Source organism: Eumetopias jubatus, unplaced genomic scaffold (genome assembly GCF_037043125.1).
Source record: "Eumetopias jubatus isolate StellerSeaLion01/CBP00866 unplaced genomic scaffold, mEumJub1_p1.0 scaffold_4, whole genome shotgun sequence".
Lineage (NCBI taxonomy): Eukaryota > Metazoa > Chordata > Mammalia > Carnivora > Otariidae > Eumetopias > Eumetopias jubatus.
Genome location: NW_028274810.1, coordinates 48,374,747 through 48,395,472, shown reverse-complemented (window position 1 = coordinate 48,395,472; position 20,726 = coordinate 48,374,747). Strand labels below are relative to the sequence as shown.

At 36.8% G+C, this 20,726-nt stretch overlaps 1 protein-coding gene across 2 annotated transcripts in view; it reads right to left on the bottom strand.

The window, feature by feature from the left end:
• The window catches only part of NEGR1 (neuronal growth regulator 1), an 851,501-nt gene that overhangs the window by 178,006 nt on the left and 652,769 nt on the right, over positions 1-20,726 (bottom strand). For both annotated transcript variants that reach the window (XM_088022967.1, XM_028102558.2), the window contains exon 5: positions 11,777-11,897. In XM_088022967.1, coding sequence (XP_087879093.1) covers positions 11,777-11,897 — 121 coding nt within the window. The remainder of the gene's footprint in view (positions 1-11,776; positions 11,898-20,726) is intronic.

Genomic DNA, 20,726 nt, shown 5'->3' with positions numbered 1-20,726 from the left:
TACTTCCAACACTGGATTGCAGGTTTCTCAATTCCAAGAGGTGGTATGAGCTAAGGATACAACTCAAAAAGAAGAGCTTCAGAAAAAGTCATGGTTGATGATAAAAACATCACATGTGATATGGTATTAATGGAAATGAAATTTTATTTGGTCATCAAATGATGATTAAATACCTCCCATGCTGAAGGCACTGACTTAAGAACCAAAGGGGGGAAAAGACAAATAGGACACATTTCTATCTAAGGACCTTGGCTACACTTAAAAATGTGAAGATGACACTGAGGTGGCATATAGGTCCTTGTACAACACATCTCAATGCCTCTCTCAATGACAGTATTTTAGCTTACATATATTTTGGCTCTGAATCATGGCTGTATTTCTAGTCTTTTTAATGTAAGCAGGAATGCTTTATGTATGTGGAAAATAGCTGTTCTCAACATACTTATGACTGAAGTAATCTAACATTTAAGAATTTCAATGTACAAAATAGTTTGGTGTGAAGAGTGTGGGAAACTGACATTCAGAAAACATTTAAGCACTTTCAAATGTATGTCAACTAATCTTCATAGCAACCCTAGGAAGTAAACATTACTAGTCCCATTTTACAGATGAGAAGAAAAAAGAAGTTTAGAAAAATTAAGTTAATTTATCTTCTATCATCTGGTAAGTGGTACAACTGACATTCAAATCCAGAACTTCTGACTCATGGTATTGTCCCAAGTAATAACTGGTATTTAAATCATTAAGTAGAAACCAGGACACTGTATTTAAGTTTGGAAAGACATGGCAGAAATCATGAGTGGTTTAAGAAAATTAAGTTAAGCCAGGGAATAGAACCAGTGGAGCTAAATAACCAAGTAACATGTGGTATCTGCACCAGGAAAGCCTGATCCAACCTATGGTGTGAATCTAATGGGATACAAAATAAAAAAATAGTAGGGTTCACTTCAGCCAGCTATTTGCAGATTCCCTGGACCAGAGGCCTCTTAACTACCTATGTGGGGCTAGGTGGCTCCGTGGCGCAATGGATAGCGCATTGGACTTCTAACTACCTATGTGGGGCTTAGCCATGCCCATCAGTCTCTTACAGCAGCTGTCTTTTGTTCCCAATGGAGTCACTCTTTCAGGCTACTCACAGTCCCAAGATGAGAGGCAGAAAATGGTCTCTTGCCCTGTTTCCTCCTCAAACTACATGCCAGACAACACATACCTTCAGCATTGATTATTGTTTGTTTTTCTTCCCCTAGGTTCACTAAATATTCGGGTTGTAGTAAATCTCTCTCCATAGTGTATATGTGGAATATAGTCAAGAATGGCAGAAAAAGAACATAACCTAGATGAGTGGCAAAAATGCAATAATTTTAAATAAGTTCAAAATTATCTCTAAAGTTCAAGTCCTAGCGATGTTATGGAGTTACTTAGTCCTTTCTGAGTTGGACAAATCATCAGCACATCAAAAACTTCTCTTTACCACACCATTTCAGGTACAAGTTTTCATATATTTGCATGACTTTTGATTACTGTCCATATTCCCCATTAGCATGCAACTCCATCAGGGCAAGCTTCCTAGTTTTTGCTATTCATTATATTCTAAGCATGGAGCATAATGTTGGGTATTTAATAGGTATATGGTAAGTAGTTATTGAATGCTTGACTGAATGAATTATGTTTTCACCTTTTTATGTTGCTTAGTTTTTTCATCTGGGAAATGGAAAACCTGAAGCCAATCTCAAAGTGTTGACATAAGAATGGTTTTTAAATATATAAAATGTAATATCTATACACACACACATAAATGCAGTAGGCACTAGAAATATGATAAGTGTTATTATTGTTCAATGATAGGGTCTGTTTCTTAGACAGAACAGATACATTTCCTCTCAGATGGCAGCCATATATTAAATATTGAAAATACAAGAAATTATTTTCAAAGGAAAGATCTACGAGAGTGACTGAAAAGATCATAGCATCGTGATTTCAAGATGTGCCAAACTCAGTCTCAATTACATGTGTATTATCAATCTCATCTAGGTTTTTCAGATGTGCAGGTAGACAAAAAAAATAAAAGTAAAAAGAAGGAGGAGTAAGAACTGCTAGATACTAGAGAGAAATGAAAACTGATGTGAACATGCTGCTATAGCAACATATTGGTTTACTGTGTTGCTTGGTACTTAAGGCTTGAATACAACATGATATCATTTATTCCTGGGAACAGACTGAAGAATATCATGCATCAATGTCTCAGCCCCAAGGGGTATCTATCTTTAGTTGCACATTTGAATAAATTAATGTATTATAATATATTAGGACATTTTAATGATTTTAGACTTTACTAGGCTATTTAAAATGTATGTCTTGTTTACTTTATCAATTTTAATGAAATTAATAATTTTAGATTAGAGACCTTTGGGCTGCCTTACTTGCGACAATTTGATTCACACAGGGAGGATACTGCCTTTAACTTTACATCAAGTAAACAAAGGCTATAGTGCAGGTGTCAGTCCTCCTCTGACTGCAGTGAGTCTTGTATCCCTGACAACCTGGCCTATGACTAGATTTCTCCCCTCTGCTTGAACTGCTTTTCTACTATGAAAGTGCCCATGATTTTAATGTCAAATTTCCTCCTACAATATACCAACACAACCATTTTGCAGTGATCATATTCACCAAAAAGAAATCCTGGAAAGTCAGAACTGAGCAACAGAAACCAGCTTCTGTTTTGCAATTAGGTGTTGGGTTTACCATGTCCTGCAATCTAAGGCGATGAATTTTGTACTAATATTTTCTTCTCGATTTGAAAATGTATTAAAATGCGAATGGTTCTCCTTCATCATGATTAAAAGGTCACAACTCATTCTTGCAACAGAATGTATTTCAAACACCATATTAGATGCTGGGACCACAATGGTGAACAGGGCAAAGCCCTCACTCTCAGGTAGATTATAGATTAGAAGAGAGACCAGTAAACAAGTTGAGTATCCTTTTAAAAGTGCTTTGATAGAGGTAAGCACATGGGAGTACAATTGGAGAGACTCCTTTCCAAGCAGAAAGGGGTCTGGGTAGTTTACTGAGAGAAGGTGATATCTGAATTGAGACTAAAGGACTAATGGAAGGCAGCCAGCCAAAGGTAGCCAGGATGGGTGTGTGTGTGTGGAAGGGGTTTATAAGCAAAATGGCCAACATATGAAAAGCCCTTAAAGATAGAGACCATGTCACAGTTTGTGAACTAAAATATTTTAGGCAGTTCTAACCCTATTGTGGGATGGTAAAATGGGAAGATAGCCAGAGAGGTAAACAGGGGCAGGAACATGAAGGCCTCCCATGCCATACTGTGATGTTAGAACTTTCATCTAGGGACATTCAAGAATCCTTGAAGGGATTTAAGTAGAAAGTGATGAGATCAGATTTTTATTTTGGAAATATTGCTATGAATTTTAAGAACACACCCAAAATCCAGCTGTCTATTGGTAGACTGTGTATGCAGTATCAACACCTTAATTTCAGTATGTTCTAAACCAAACTCAGTACAATCTCCCCCAAATCTCTTTTCCTATGTTCCCAGCTTCAGTTAATGACTTCACCATTTACCTTATTACTGAGCTGGAAAACTTAAAATTATCTTCAAATGGTCCTTTCCTTGTATCTAATCAATCACTGAAATATATAAATACTAACTTTACCCTCTCTTGTTTTTTTTTAAAAGACTTATTTATTTATTTGAGAGAGAGAGAGAGATTGCATGAGTGGGAGGGGCAGAGGGAGAGAGAGAATCTGAAGTAGACTGAGCACTGAGAGCTCAGAGCCTGACACACAGCTAGATCTCACGACCCTAGAACAGGACCTGAGCTGAAACCAAGAGTCGGATGCTTAACCAACTGCATCATCCAGGGGCCCCTCCTCTCTTGCTTTTTAATTGCACAACTAATACCCTAGTTTAAACCATATTTTATATCTTTCCCACCCAACTGCTCTGAGAAACATTTTATGAAAACAGGGATGTATACTTTTACTACTCTTGAAAAGTCCTTCAGTGGCTTCCCAAAACCTATAGAATCAAGACTAAATGTATTATCATGATATTTAAAATACTCCAAGTCTTGCCCTAACATGCATTTCTAACCCTACCTCCTATTACACCTGATTTCACATCCTGTACCTCAAGGCATAAAAAAAAACCCTCTCCACACAATGCTTACATTACATTGACCATGTTCTTTCTAGCTTATGATTATTCTTGACTTCTTGCAATGTTTGGAAATACTGTTCATTGGTATCAAGCATAAGAGCTACCTTTTCCCTGAAGCATTTGTTAATGCTCTGATTTGAGTTGAATGGACCCCTGTTGTGCACTTTCAAGGACTTAATTTAGGGCTCCCTTATGATCTTCTTACTTGGCTCTTATTTCATTTTGGTAATTTTTATGACAAACTATAAGCTCTAAATCAGGGAATGCAAACTGGACTAGTGCACTTTCAATTTTGATTGGCCCAAAGTTTTAAATATAATATTTTGTATGTATGTCTTACATGGACATGTATTTTCCATTTCCCAGTAGTTGAAATGCTCTCGTTTATTTCATATATTTACCTTTACCTCTTCCCTGGCCTGGGATGATAAAGTCATCATAGGGGTAACAAAACTGTACAGACAAGACTTAGGTTATTAAAAAAAAAAAAAAAAAAGAGGGCTGACTATCCTCCTCTGGGCCGTTTTGCTGTTTGTGACATGAGACAGACGGCTGCTGTGGGTGTCATCAAAGCAGTGGACAAGAAGGCAGCTGGAGCTGGCAAGGTCACCAAGTCTGCCCAGAAAGCTCAGAAGGCTAAATGAATATTATCCCCAATACCAGCCACCCCAGTCTTAATCAGTGGTGGAAGAACGGTCTCAGAACTGTTTGTGTCAATTGGCCATTTAAGTTTAATAGTAAAAGACTGGTTAATGATAACAGTGCATCGTAAAACCTTCAGAAGGAAAGGAGGATGTTTTGTGGACCGTGTTTTTGTGTGTGTGTGTGTGTGGCAGTTTTAAGTTATTAGTTTTTAAAATCAGTACTTTTTAATGGAAACAACTTGACCAAAAATCTGTCACAGAATTTTGAGACCCATTAAAACAAAAGTTTAATGAGAAACCTGTGTCTTCTTTTGGTCAACACTATAACCTTTTGTAGAGTACTATTCAGGTAAAAGTAGGTGTTGCACAGACCCTATTTCTAATGTTAAAATATGCTGAAACTTAAATTTGGGTTAACATTTTTTTCATGGGTGGGAACTTGAGCATTTTCACCTTTTCTAAGGGAAAGAAACTCTTAACAGTAAAAAGCTATGGGGAAAAGGGGTCTGTTGGTGCAACACAGAACAGGTAAGCAAAGAGTAACACCACAAGATAGTTACAAAACAGGTTAAATTCTGTAATACCAAAGTCATTATGTTGCATATAAGACTTGTATTATATCACATGCAGTAAACTTGTTATATTGTCACAAAAAAAAAAAAAAAGAAGGGCGCCTGTGTGGCTCAGTCATTAAGCGTCTGCCTTTGGCTCAGGTGACGATCCCAGGAACCTGGGATGGAGCCCCGCATCGGGCTCCCTGCTTGGTGGGAAGTCTGCTTCTCCCTCTCCCACTCTCCCTGCTTGTGTTCCTGCTCTCCCTATCTCTCTCTCTCTCTCTGTGTCAAATAAATAAATAAAATCTTTAAAAAAAAAAGTGAAATATCATCAGAAACAGAAGTTTCTTCAATGCATGAACTTAATTTGTTTTCGGTCTTTTCCAGTTATGTCACAGTTAAATGCCCAATGCATATTTGTTGAATGAATACATAAAATCTCAGGTCAGGAAGGAAGATTATTTTTAACATGGGATGGTAATGGGTTATTTCCAGTATCCTTCTAAGTCAAAATATGTAACTGCTTAATCTTATAAGAATGGCCTTGCAAATGAGAAGATAAGAGAGAGAGAAAAAAGTGGGTAGAGAAAGAGAAAGAGAGGGAGAGAATGAATTAACTTATTTCTAGTCTCTTCTGAATAATCAGTTGTATAAAATCTAGAAGAGGGATATCTTGACACAAGACTCAGGAAATTATGGGTTGGTTTTGTTTTTTGTTTTTAAAAATAACTTTGTTGTGGAATAATATATACAGCTCAGTGAGTTTGGGGTAAGTATACACCTGTGAAACCATCACTACCAAGTCCATAAATATATCCATCATCTACCAAGGTTACCTTGGAATTAGATTTTCTTTCCCATTCTGTACTTCCCCTTCAACAAGTCATTTTACCTTTATGAGATAGAGTTTTTTCCCTCAGGTATAATCTAGTTAGAATTGTATGGGGCACCTGGGTGGCTCAGTCAGTTAAGCATCCAACTCTTGATTTCATCTCAGGTCATGATCTCAGGGTGATGAGATCGAGCCCCATGATGGGCTCTGCACTGAGCAGGGGGCTGCTTAAGATTCTCTCTCTCTTCCTCTCCCTCTGCCCCTCTACCCCTACTCATGCATGTGCTCTCTTTTTCCCCTCTCTTGCTCTACAATAAAGTTAAATTTTAAAAAGTCTAGTTAGAATTGTATGAGAAATTGGTAAGATAGTATACAGTGAGTTATATGTGTTATAAAATTACAAAGTTGGTAGGTAGGGTAAAATTTCCCTGTCATTAAAATTGCCCTTGAAAATTCCTTAAAATTCCTTATTTTAAACTAACATACTTTACAAGAGTCTCCAAAATGGAGGGCAGGTACTCCAAATTGGGTATAAAGTGATCTGTTGGAAAATAATAGAATGAAAAGAAAATAATAGAATGCCCATTTATGTTATAATTGTATCTCATCTTTTAAATTTTATCTGTGATAGGTCATTTAATGTTTGCAAAATATTAGTTCAAAAGTGCATATACACAGTTTACAAATAATTACTTGTAAATAATAATTTACAAACAAATTCACATACTAATAGTTTTTCCTAAGTTTTAAATTTTACTCGTAGGGATATATATTTCAAAAATGTTGTGGATCACTGCTTTACATCATTGATCTACCTACCAAGTAGGTACCATTACAAGATGGCAGTGCCATGTTCACAAAATGTTACAAAGCCCATGTTTTTGTAATACTTAAACATTAGGCCATTCAAATTTATTTTATGTTTTTGGTCTTAATCCTAAATAAATATACTCTTCTCAAGCCATAGATTAACTTAATTTCACGTCATCAAAGATATTACTTCCTTAGTAGTACTTTGCCTATTCTGAAAACGCCCTTCACTGGATATAAGGAGTCTCTTTCTATTATCAAGGAAAAAAAAGTTTAAATTTTTGTTTTTTTATATAATTGAACCCTGAACTCTGATTTTCCCAAAAATAAAATGCATATGGAGTAAAATTAAGTCTGTGAGCACTGTCTCTATCAGGTATGCTAAAAGAGCCTGTGGTGTTAAAAAAATAACCATTTTACACCAAAGGATAATATTTTAATAACAAGTATATAACTTGAGTCATTCTCATGGTGCTTATCTAAACAGTGTAATAAACTAAAGGCCAAATGGCTAATATTTCTAATGTAAAAAAATAGGTTTTTTTATTGTCATCCATTATAGAAGCCTATCTTTGAAGATAGTATCTGATGATTCTTTTTTTTTTTTTAAGATTTTTATCTATTTATTTGAGAGAGAGACAGCACAAGCAGGGGGAGAGGCTGGGAGAGGGAGAAGCAGACTCCCGCTGAGCAGGGAGCCCAATGTGGGGCTCAATCCCAGGACCCCAGGATCGTGAACAGAGCCGAAGGCAGACACCCAAAAGACTAGGCCACCCAGGGGCCCCAATAGTATCTGATGATTCTTAACTCTTGATATTCATGTCCCCATTTTCCCCTTCCACATTGAAGAGGGTTACCCTGTTTAACCAATAAGATATTACAGAAATGACAGAGCATAACTTCTGGGACTAGGTCATAAACAGTTTCTAACTTGCTCTCTCTTGGATTACTAATTCTGGGAAAAGTCAATCACCACATCAAGAAGACAGTCAAGCAGCCCTATGAAAAGGCAATTAACTGAGGCTTTCTGACTATAACAAGAACTAACTTGCCAGGAATCTGAGTGAGCTACCTTGGAAGCAGATCCTCCAGCCCTAGTCAAGCCTTTAGATGACTAGCACCAGATGACACTTGACTGCGACCTGATGAGAGACCCTGAGCCATAACTATCCAGCTAAGCTGCTCCCATCCTGACCCACAGAAACTGTGACAGCAAATGCTTACTGGTTTCAGCTGCTAAGTCTTAGGTTAATTTCTTATTTAGCAGTAGATAACTAAGAATGGCAGTGTATACCAGAGAAAGAATGTGGACTGAGAGGTTAACAATAAAATGTGTCTTGATGACATCTTTGAAGTTGAGAGCTCTTGGACAGGTTAAGTCTCTTGTGCTGTTCTGTCATCAGTAAATTGAGGACAATAAATTGTCTCACAGAACTCTGGACAATAAGTGAGATAAAAGAATTTAAAGAACCTTGAAAATGATTTGTCCTCAGTAAGCATTTGTTTCTTTAAATTGTGCTTTATTTTGCACGTTTCTTTAAAGGTTTTTAGATTATTCTCAGTACACAGATATGGATTTTATAAGATGTGGAAGAACTATAGGCAGAGATGAGACTAAGGATGTTCAGGTACTGCCTTTTTTATTTGTTTATGTTATTTGTTCATATTTATTTGAATGAAGACCTGCCTTTGAAGATCTTAATTTAAAAGAGATGAGTTTTTAAAAACATTCTTTTAAGTAGAAGTGAAGACATAAGTTATTTCTGAATATTTTTGCAAGCTTGAAGTAGAAAATATCTCTAGGAAATAGAACTTTTCCAGATCTTGTAAAAACTCTGCCACACTTTGACAGGGTCTCTGACAGCTTCATGTTTCTCTGTTAGTGACCTCGAAAACATGCTCTATTTCTTCTCTGTGTGTCTACCTTGATTCCATTATTTCCGTGTCTTTGACTAAGTAAATTCAGAAAGTGTGAGTGTTTGTATGTGCAGTCTTTTATTTTGCTAATTCATAACTGACCTGCAATGCCCTTACCCTTGCCATTTAACACTGACAGTTCAAATTATTTTTGATAGTCTCTGAAGTGCCATAACCTACACAAGGTGCATGGACTCTGCATGAAGATTTGCAAGACTTTTGAGTTCAAATCCCAGCTCTGCCACTAACTGTATGAACTTGTGCAAATTACTTAAAAACACTCTGTGCTTTGGTTTCCCCCAAGCAAAAGGTGACAATAATAGTATCTACCTAATAAGTTTGTTGTGAAAATAAAATAAAATGGGTTAATGTCTGTTAACAATTTAGAACAGTGCCTGTCAAACAGCAGGTGCTTTTTACATAGGTAGTTTTTCATTTTAATGAGATAAATATTTGAATGGCCTGGGCCCAGAAGGTAGCATGGTAAACCCACTCAATGAGTATAACAACCACCATTCAGCAACAACCAGAACCCTTCTATTTCCTACTCCTTGCACATTCTCAAATTTGCTTCACTGTAATTTTGAGAGGATTTTATATACTCTTGTGGTATTTGATAATTTGAGTATTTCCTCAGATATAACCTTAACGAATGACAGATACATATTTCACTTTGAAATAAAATATGTTTGCCTTTGACGAGTGCATTTGATTTTCACAGCTCCCAGATTTTCTCTAGGTGTGTGAGTGTGTTGGGAAAGGTCATTAATTGGAGAGAATCAATCCACCTTTTTTAGCAGTGGTTCTAAACTCCTTTGAAAATGTAATAAAAGCTATAGTACATCTCTCCAGTAGGAAAAAAGTCACTGAAGCTATGACTATGGACACCAATGGGTCCTTTGCTGTTTTTGCTATAGGCCAAGAAAGTCGACTAAGGATTATTGTAGCCTTTTCTGACAATGGTTGCTGAATTTAGGAAAGGAAAAGAGAGAGAAATAGAAAAAAAAATTCAGGACATCATTTCACAAAATACTGGAAACCAAAAGGACTTTAACAAAGGAGCTCTCACTTATACTACTAGGGATAATTCTGTTAGCTTGTAAGAAAGGTATGACACAGATTCAAAAGGGACTTTGAGAGATATGTAAAAAGTTTGTCATTATTTAATCTGTACTTTGTGGAAGAACCAGAGATTTGGGGGGCCCTTGCAAGGGAAGGTTCTGAGACATGGAACTGAAGCTCCATTCACCCCACATCTACCAGAGAAGTCCTGCTTTCAAAGATATTACTTACTGGACTTCCACATAAGATTGTATTTGAAAAAAGGGTTTCATAACTTACAGAGGATTGGAAAACACTCTTCTAGATGTTTGTCCATATAATCAAAAACTGAACTTCTGAATCTGGATTATCAGGATCTGAGAAAGGTTATTGGCTGATATACAATACTGTACCGTAGGACAAAGGTAACCACAGACTAGTTTATCTAATTCTAAGAACATAAAAAATGGGGCTTCTATGAAGCCCCAAAGAGGTAGATTTAGAATTAGTAAAAACATTAAGTAGTAAAAAGAATTAAAGATTGAGTACCTCAAATTACAGAAGAGGTTGCATAAAAATAGCGGCAAATAATTGTAGATAAAAACTGAGTCGGTTATTCAGATCAAATGAGATAGTTATGGGGATATCCTTTATTTTTAAGGCTGGTGTTGAAGAAGGAGAAGGTCTTTTACAAATCTTCTTTTGATTACAGTTTAAGAAAAAAAAGAGTACCTGCTATGTCCCATCCACTGTCATCCATTATGGCAATATCTAAGCTCTTATGTCATTTCACTAGTTTTCAGTTCAGACATTTAGCTGTCCTTAGTCATGAGCCATGGTATAAATAAGTAAACCCCATACATATATATGTTGAACAGTGTGGAATTGCCAATATTTAGCTTTTTTGACTAAAAACGGCAGTTTCATATGGCCCAAACTAGCATTTTCTTGAACACATTCTTCCCTAGTTTTGAGGCAAAAAAAAAAAATTATATATATATATATATATACACATACATACATATATATATTCTAGATAATATCCTCCCCTTTACATTACATCTTCCAGTTAACCCACACGGGTCCCATTCTTCTTTGATGGCTTGATAAGAGCAGCTGAAGAGGTCTGAATGAGCCTACTGGTTGAAAGTAAAGAGAAAGTAGTCAAGTCCTATCTTCTCTTGTTCAATAGCTCTTGTCAAGGCTTTTCCTGGGGCTCCTCAAGGGGACAATCACAGTAGCCCTAAAATCCCCTTGGTTAGTCCTTTAACCATGTATTTTATCTCCTCTAAAGGCCCTTTAGTGACAGAATATCTAAAACATAGTGTTCTATAAAATGAAATGTTAAAATGCCTTGCAGGAGAGTACGGCAGGTGAAAGGGTTGAGACTTCTCAAGGAAGCCAGGCAGAGACAGCAGCTCCGATTGCTTTTGGAGTGCACTCATGAAAGCTGTGCCCAAGTTCTTTAAAAGCTGGTTCGCTTCCCAAGTAAACATGGTTGCCAGCAAGACCAATGGTGTGCTGGTTCAGAAAGGAAGGGAAGAAATGAAATGTATCAGCGACACGGGATTTGCAGGCATTTCTGTGATCATATAAAACCAAAGTGGACATTTGTTCTAGATGCTATTAGCTACTCATCCCTCCCATGTGGGCCCCTTCAGTTTGCCTGACTGCGAGGAGGCTGCTGAGAATCATTCAAGCCAGTTAAAGAAATGGCTTCAAGTAAGTATCTGAAACACAAACACATTAGCTCAAAGTGCTTGAAACACAGTAATAATCACAAAGTCCTTACTTCTTCTCTCCTTTGTACCATTCAAAGGCCGGAGGCGGCACACCTGCACCTTCGCATCTTATCAATCCACTGCGTCCTGGGGCCACGGTGCCAGATTTAATTTCCTGAATTGTAGGAGCGACTGAAAAAGAAACAAACAAAGAAAGAACCTGGTGGTTAACTAAAACTACTCATCAGCAGAAATATAACACACATATATTTTGATTCCTTCTATATTCAAAGCAATCTTATGCCTGATAGGCCAATGCATCACATTTTCAGGGTTTTATGCTTCTAATACAAGACTAGTCATTTTCAGCTTCATTTTTCAAGTTGGACAATAGATGAATGTTCCCAAGGAATGCAGAGTAAATGCAATACATTTTGGCCTTGCTTCCTGATGGAAAAATGGCATTGTTGAGGGGAACGCTTCATCTGTACTCCAGTCAAACTACACTCCCATAATAGCTCTCGTTTATTGAGTGATCACTGGGAGCCAGTCACTGGGCTAGGTGCTTTACATTCATGATTTCCTCAGGGTCATACTCTAAGCTAGATGGGATTATCCCAATATCAGAAATGTGAACACTGAAGCTCAGAGAGCTTAAATAATTTACCTAAGGTCACACAGCTACTTAGCTGCAGAATTTGGGCTTAATATTGGCATATTGACTTAGGCATATTGACTCAAAGCCTGAACTCTTTTCATTTTTGTGTTTTCTTCTGCCTGTTCCCTGCGCTTTAGCACATTAGTGATTTTTTTGGTTGTTTCTTCTACCTGAAATGCTATTCTTTTCCATTTCTACAGATGCAGCCTCAATTAGGTGTCTCCATACTCTTTCCTGTTGCTCTGGTTGAAAATAGTTTTCCCTTCTCTCAACAGTTTATCTAAATCTCTCTCATACCATATACTTTCTATCTTGTATTGTAATTATTTATGGGTATGCCAGCCTTGCTTGTAAGCTGCCTGAAGGCAGGGTGAGTATCTCGTTTATCTTTGCATGTTCAGAGATCAAAACACACAAACTGATGCTTAAAAAGCTTCTTTGTAGCATAGCCACTCCTTTACTCATCAAATAGTTGTTGAGCCATCAATATATGCCAGATATTTTTCAAGGCAAAAAGCAGTCCATCCTTCTGATGTGATGAAGTTTATGTTCTAGATGGAGGGAGGGATGTGGAGACAGACTATAATCAGTAAATAGAATAAATAATTTAAATAAAATGTTAGAAGGTGGTAAGAAAGATGGGAAAAAATAATTAGAGCAAGATAAGAGAAATATGTTCAAGGAATGGACTGTAATTTTATGTAGGGTTATCTGAGGAAGATTCATTGAGGAAGTGTGATTTACGTAAAGACTGCTGTAGATCAGTGAGTTTGCTCTGTGGATATCTCAAGAAAGAGCCTTCCACGAAGAGGGAACAGCTAGCAGTAAGGCCGTGAGGCTGAGGCAAGCCTGGTTTGCTTGAAAAATACCAAAGATAACCATGTGGCTGAAGCAAAGAGAAAGAAGGGAGATTATCAGGAGATGGAGTGTGATGGTTAATTTTGTGTAAAGTTGATTGCATTGCAGTGTCCAGGTATTTATTAAACATTATTTCTGGGTTTGTCTGGTTCTGGATGGAAATAACATTCAAATCAGTGGAGTGTATGGCCCTCTCCCATGTGGGTGCACACCATACAGTCCCATTGAAGGCCTGAATAGAACAGAAGGCAGAGGAAGGGAGAATTCCCCCTTCTCTGTCTGACTGCTTGAGGTAAAACATTGGTCTTCTGCCCTCGGATTGAGATTTATACCATTGGCTCCCCTGGTTCTCACTGGCCTTCAGACTTGGACTGAGCTATACCACTGAACTTCCTGGGTTTTCACTTGCAGACACCAGTTCGGGGGCCTTCTCAGCTTGCATAATCACGTGAGCTAGTCCTCATAATATAATCTCTGCGTGTGTGTGTGTGTGTGTGTGTGTGTGTGTAGGTAGATATGTATAAATATGTATGTGTGTATTGATCTATCTAGACATCTATAGATTTATATATATGTGTGTGTGTACGTAGATTTGTGTAAATATGTATGTGCATATTTATCTATCTAGACATCTAAAGATTTATACATACGTGTGTGTGTAGGTAGTGGTTCTGTTTCTCTGGAGAACCCTGACTAATGCATAAGGCCAAAGGTGGGAAGATCAGCCAAGGGCGATTTTAAGGACTTGGTTTTACTCTGAGTGAAGTGGTGAACTACCATAGAAGAGATATAATCTGATGTTCATTTCAAAGGTATTTTGGCTGCTGTGTTGAGAAAAGACCATAGTGAGGCCAGAGGGAAGCTGTGCTCTTGTAGGAAGCAGTTGCAGTAAGCAAGGCAAGTGATGCTGGCAGCTCAGGTTAGGGTGGCAGCACTAGAGGTAGTGAAAGTAACTGGCTTTGGAGTCTGTTGTGAAGCTGAAGCCAATAGGATTTTCCTAACAGATGTGAAAAAAAGAAACGAGTCCAGGGTGACTTCATCTAGCTTAACTGGAAGGTTAGAATACCCATTGCCTGAGATGGGTAAGATAGTTAAGTCGATGATTTTTGGAGAGAAACATTAAGAGTTGTATGCATGTGTCATTTTCTTTTGATAGATTTAATATTTTTTAAAGATTTTATTCATTTATTTGAGAGAGAGAATGAGAGAGAGAGAGAGAGTACATGAGAGGGGGGAAGGTCAGAGGGAGAAGCAGACTCCCTGCTGAGCAGGGAGCCCAATGCGGGACTCTATCCTGGGACTCCAGGATCATGACCTGAGCCGAAGGCAGTCACTTAACCAACTGAGCCACCCAGGCGCCCTGATAGATTTAATTTTTTAGAGCAGTTTTAGTTCACACAAAACTGAGTGGAAGGTAGAGAGATCTCCCAAATACTCCTTGCCTCAATACATGCATAGCCTCTCTGTTATTGACACCCCCTACCACAACGGTACACTTGTTACAGTTGGTGAACCTATATTGACACAACAGTATCACCTAAAATCCATAGTTTACATTAGGTTTCACTCTTGCTGTTGTATATCATATGGGTTTAGATGATAGCATAATGACATATAACTATCATTATATCATAAAAATTATTTTCACTGTCCTAAAAATCTTCTGTGCTCTAGCTCGCAATCTCTATCACCCCTCCACTCCTGGAAACCACTGATCTTTTGATTGTTTCCAAAGTTTTGCATCTTCCAGAATGTTATATAGTTGTAATCATAGAGCATGTAACCTTTTCAGGTTGGCTTCTTTCCCTTAGTGTTATGCATTTATGGTTCCTCCATGTCCTTTCATGGCTTGATAGATCAATTCGTTTTAGCACGGAATAAGATTCCATCATCTGGAAGTACCACAGTTTATTCATCCATTCACTTACTAAACAATATCTTGGTTGCTTCCAAGTATCGGCAATTATAAACGAAGCTGCTGTAAACATCCATGCACAAGTTTTTGTGTACATAAATTTTAAGTGCCTTTGAGTAAATACGAAGGAGTGCAATTGTTGGATCACATGAAACTACCAAACTGTTTCTATCACTTTGCATCCCCTCCAGCAATGTATGGGCACTCTTGTTGCCCCACATCCTCGCCAGCATTTGGGGCTGTCAGTGTTCCGCATTTTGGTCATTCTATTATGTGTGTAGAGTTATCTCATTGTTTTAATTTGCATTTCGTTGCTGACATATGACATGGAGGATCTTTTCATATACTTAATTGCTATCTGTATATCTTTGGCGAAGGTTCTGTTAAGGTCTTTGGCCCATTTTTTAATTGGGTTGTTTATATTCTTATTGTTGAGTTTTAAGAGTTCTTTGTATATTTTGGATAACCATCTTTTATCAGATGTGCCTTTCAAATACTTTTCCCCAATCTGTGGCTTGTCTTTTCAGACTCTTAATAGTGTGTTTCACAGAGCCAAAATTTCTAATTGTAATGAACTCTAGCTTATCAATGATTTCTTCCATGGATGGTGCATTCCTTTTGGTGTTGCAGCTATGTCTATCTCCTGTCATAACTATCTTCTAGATATGCGTATCTATTTTCATAAATATTTTCTGTCAATCTTTTAACATACTACATATTTGAAATAACACTATGGGAAAGTGTTCAACACCACAGGAATCATGAAAATGCAAATACTAATTCATTCAGACAAATGACCTGAGTAAGTGTGCACTCTGGATATATTTTAGGTTTCTTTAGAAAGCAATAAAGAAGTACAGAGTTTAATGATTTTTCAATATGCAGTGAATATGAAAACTGTAAACACCCTTACAACAGAACATTGTGTTTTCTTTTAAAAATACCCTAGGAAATTCATCGTTTTCTGTTAAGGGTGATACTTCACTTTGAAATTATAGCACCTCTATTTCTCTGTGGTATTTTTATTCTTAATAGTTAAAGTTCAATTTATAGTTCTGGAAAGAAACTTACAAAGAAATGTTATTTTTATTAAAGTGCTTGCTAATATCTTGGTGAAAATAATAAAAACAAGTGTTACCAAAAATATTTGAAGAAGAAAATGTTATGACATAATACATATGCAAATTTATATATGTATATACATAGTATATATGTAAATATATAAGTACATATTACATATATGTGTATATATATCTCTGTGTGTATATATGTCTATTTATTCGTGTGTGTGTACATGTACATATATACACAAATATATATATACACACTCATACAATATAAGAAATCATTTAATAAATTTAATTATCTTTATAAAGCAAAATTCACATCTCCCCATGAAAGGCAATAAAATATACAAAAGACATCTATAAATAAAACCCCACTTATTTGTCAATTATTATGATACTTTTTTGCTTGTGAGAGCCATAGGTAGGATTGTATTTCCACTCTTGTTCTCAGAGGCTTTAATCTCTCTTCCTCTCCCTGTCACACTAAGAGGCCAGTTGGATCTTTTATGATATCCAACTATTATTGAAGATGAAATAACCATATGCAACAGGAGATCCATCACAAGCTTCTATTGATAACCTGGTTAGTTTAATTACTTTCTTGTTTGTCAAGGGGGCCATGATTCATTATAAACAAAACCATGAAATCCGGAACATTGCCTGAAAACCCATGCGTAATGAACCGAAATAAAATCTAATTTGTCATTAAAAGGATTTTATGCAGTTCTTTGTGCATATGGCTTAACACTAGGTGTTTTACCACACAAGTTAAAGCGACATGATCCTGTTGTCTAGAGGTTCACAGGCTGCTGTGATGTACATTGAAAATGGAAAGATACCTAAAATGTCATATGGAAGCACAGATGAAGAATGAGTCAAGAATTAACACTGTACATAAGAAAAAGCCCTAAGAACAGTTTGTGTGTTAGAGAATTAAAGGGCTATGGGCTATGCGTAATCAATATGGAGAGGGGAGTCTGATGTAGATTTCATTTTGAGGTTAAAATTATACACTTGATCTTGAAGGCTCTATTGATTTTTCTTGGGGACATGAATGAGCCCTTATTCATATTATTCTCCCTCTCTAAAAATGACTGTTCAAGAAGAAGTGGATTCATCCACTTATTTATTCTTAATTCCTTTGTCAATTAAATATTTTTATTAGGGACCATGTTAATGAGAAAAAACGATATTCCTGGCCTTGTAGGGTTAACATTTTTGAGTGTGTGTGTGTGTGTGTGTGTGTGTGTGTGTGTATGCATGTATATGCATGTCCAAGAGTAAGTAAGTAAATAAATAAATAGTAAGAAAGTTGTATGAACTGGGATGGGAATTGAGCACAGCAAAAGAAAAAGGAATGCTGAGATGTATTGTTTTCTGTGGTGCAGTCATGGAGCCCCTTATTGATAAGGCAATATTTGAGCAGAAAACTGAATGATGAGAGAAAAGAAATCATGTGGTCATCTGCAGTAAATTATTACAATAAAAGGAAACAGAAAAGTCAAAGGCCCTGAGTTGAGAGCATCCTTGAGGTGGAAACATGCTTAAAAGGTTTAAGTAGCAGCAAAATGGTCATCATGGCCTGATCGGATAAGTGAGAGGAAGAATCCAGAAGAGAAGACTGGGCAGGCAGCTGGGGCTCAGATTCTGTAGAGTCTGGAAGCCCACGGTAAAGCCTTTGAATTTTGTTCTAAGGAGATGAGGTTTTGGAGATTTTGAGCAGAGTGACATGGCTTGATTAACTTTTTATAAATATTCTTTGGCTGCTGAGTAGATCATGGTCTGCAGAGAGGCAGGATGGGAAACAGGCAGAACTGCTAGGAGGCTGTTGTAGTAATTTTTAGGATGATGAGAGAGTCTTTGGCCAATCCATAAAAAAAGAAAGAATTGAGAGAAAATTTAATTAAATAGATCATTGGTCACATTGGACCTGAGTCAACTCATTTTAGTTAACTGGAAGTGACAAGACACTTTTAGTGAAATTCCAAGTTTAAATCATTCTGAACCCTATTACTTTGTGTAAATAAAATAGTTATATGGCCACAAAAACGTCTGATTATACCTAGCAGGTTTCTTTTCTAGAGCACATCTCAGAGACTGTGATGTGCATGTATGCCTTATGAATATTTTATAGTATGAAGCTTTTTCCTAACTTATGAGACCATGGAATTGTAGAAGGTTTTATATTGAAGTTCTGTGGGCCTAATATTTCTTGGGATTTATTCTGGGTATGTTGGACAGTGGGGCTAGTAGATGTCTAAGGTCTAGTCCACATCCTATGTTATGTGATTCATGACTTTTCATGTCAACAATCATCCCTGGTTCAACAGGTTTCTATGTGCTCATGAGCTATAATGCACTCATGAATTTTATGTGAGGAAAAGGCCATGGTTATTTACATCATAAGGGATAGTTGCTTATTTGCCAGAAATACATACCTCACAACAATTATGATTAATTAAGTCTCAAACTGGAGCTATAAAAAGGATTACAAGTATGTTTAGCTAAGTTGTACAAAACACTCATCTTCCACTAAAAAAATGTTCTGTGTTTTAAGAAATCATATTGAGCCCTTCGTAGAAACAAAACACTCATTTTCCACTAAAAAAATGTTCTGTGTTTTAAGAAATCATATTGAGCCCTTCGTAGAAGAGATAACCAAATGGTAAATTCTGAATGAATGCCCCCAGAACCTATTTTTTTACCATCATATTCCACTGATCTCTGAATTTTGGTCCTGTAAATTGCTTTTACAGGGAATGGGAGTGTAAAGATGGGCATCTACATGTGTTTGTGTTTCTGGAACTGGCTTTTTTTTTTTTCATAAAGACAGTTTTTGTTTTGCTCAGATGTAACTTTTTTCAATTACACCAAAGTAGTAAAGAAAGTGATTACTTGAGTCTCTCAAATTCATAAGTACAACGGCATCCTTTGGAATAGACTGATTTGTTGTACTGCTGAAATTTAGGAATACTGCCCTTATACCAAATTGTATATGGCCATGAGCTGAAGCAATTGCAAATTGAAATAAATAAATTTTAGAGAAATGTTACTAGACAGATGTGGGGAACAGCAAAGAACAGATGTTGGGAAAAGCCAGCAGTGAAAGGGTCAAGAAGGGGTATTTAACACCTGTGTGATTAGATGCTCATAAAAGAGGAGTCTTCCCTTTTCATTTACTCAGTAGGATTATTTCCATTCATTGTTTAGCCAGTCATTTCAGGATGAAGATAATTAAAGGTTCTTCATCCAAAACTCCAGGCTCTGCAGGTGCAAGCAACAGAACCTCCTGCACTTGGCACCCAATAAGCCTAATCAAGATTCAAGTTTTCTTAGTTACATGACAATAGCCACAAAGACCTTCTTCCTCTCTTGTCATTCTCAGTGGGAGCTTTGGTTTTGTACAAAGTCCTATTATCAAAAAGATGAGTGAATCCAAGAATTATTTCAATAGCCTTAGTGAATTGAGGTAGTTCAAATGAAACTATAGCTCCAAAGGCAAACAAATTTGACACCATCCCTCTCCCTCAAAATGACGGACAATGCTGAAGGTGCCATATTAAATAGTTACAACAATAAAGAAGAGTGAAGAATAGTAAAGAGAAGTAAATCATGAGGAAATCTGTCCTACAGAAGCAATGTAGGGAAACACTGTGGTAAATAAGCATGTTGACCTTGGTCTAAATTCTAGAACTTGTGAGCGACACCAAAGAAGCCTCAGTCAAATAAACAGTCTTTGAAAAGAAATTAAGGTTTCCAGTACCTACCAGAAAACACATCATATAGGAAGTGCTCAATACACAATTGTTACAGATGCGGATGGTGATAGTTGAAAAAGTTCTTCCTTGAAGATAGGTTGCACCTTAGGGTAAGGAATAATGACAATCTTTCAAAGGCTGTCATAGATCTCACTGAAATGAATCACTAGGTCAAAAAACCCTTTCCATGAAGCAAATATGTGCTTGCCTTATGGACTAATTTGATCTTAAAGAAAGCTGAAAACTCTCTGTTATTGCTAAGAGAAAAATTTTAAAAGTAATTTACTTAGCCAGATTTAAAAAAAAAATCAAACTACTGAAATATAGTTGAAAAATAATCTTCATCACCTAAAGGACTTTCACATTGAATACACCTCTGTTCCCTTTTCACAGGGGATGAAAATAATACAGTTTGTAATGTACCTCCAGCTTCCCCAAGACCTTAAACAATTACACAGTCACAAAATAGAGCAGTAAAAAGGCTTTTCTTTGCAGCCAAACAAAAGTGGTTGTAACATACACTATCTGAGTTACTTAACCCTTCTAAACACCAGTTTTCTCATCCATAAAATAAATAGTGCCTACTTCATAGGATTGCTGTATGGACAACATAAAACACTTTATGGAGGCCCAGAAATAAACCCACAATATAGGGTCAATTAATCTTCAACAAAGAAGGCAAGAATATGCACTGGGAAAAAGATAGTCTCTTCAAAGTGTTGGGAAAACTGCTAGCTACATGCAAAAGAATGAAACTGGACCACT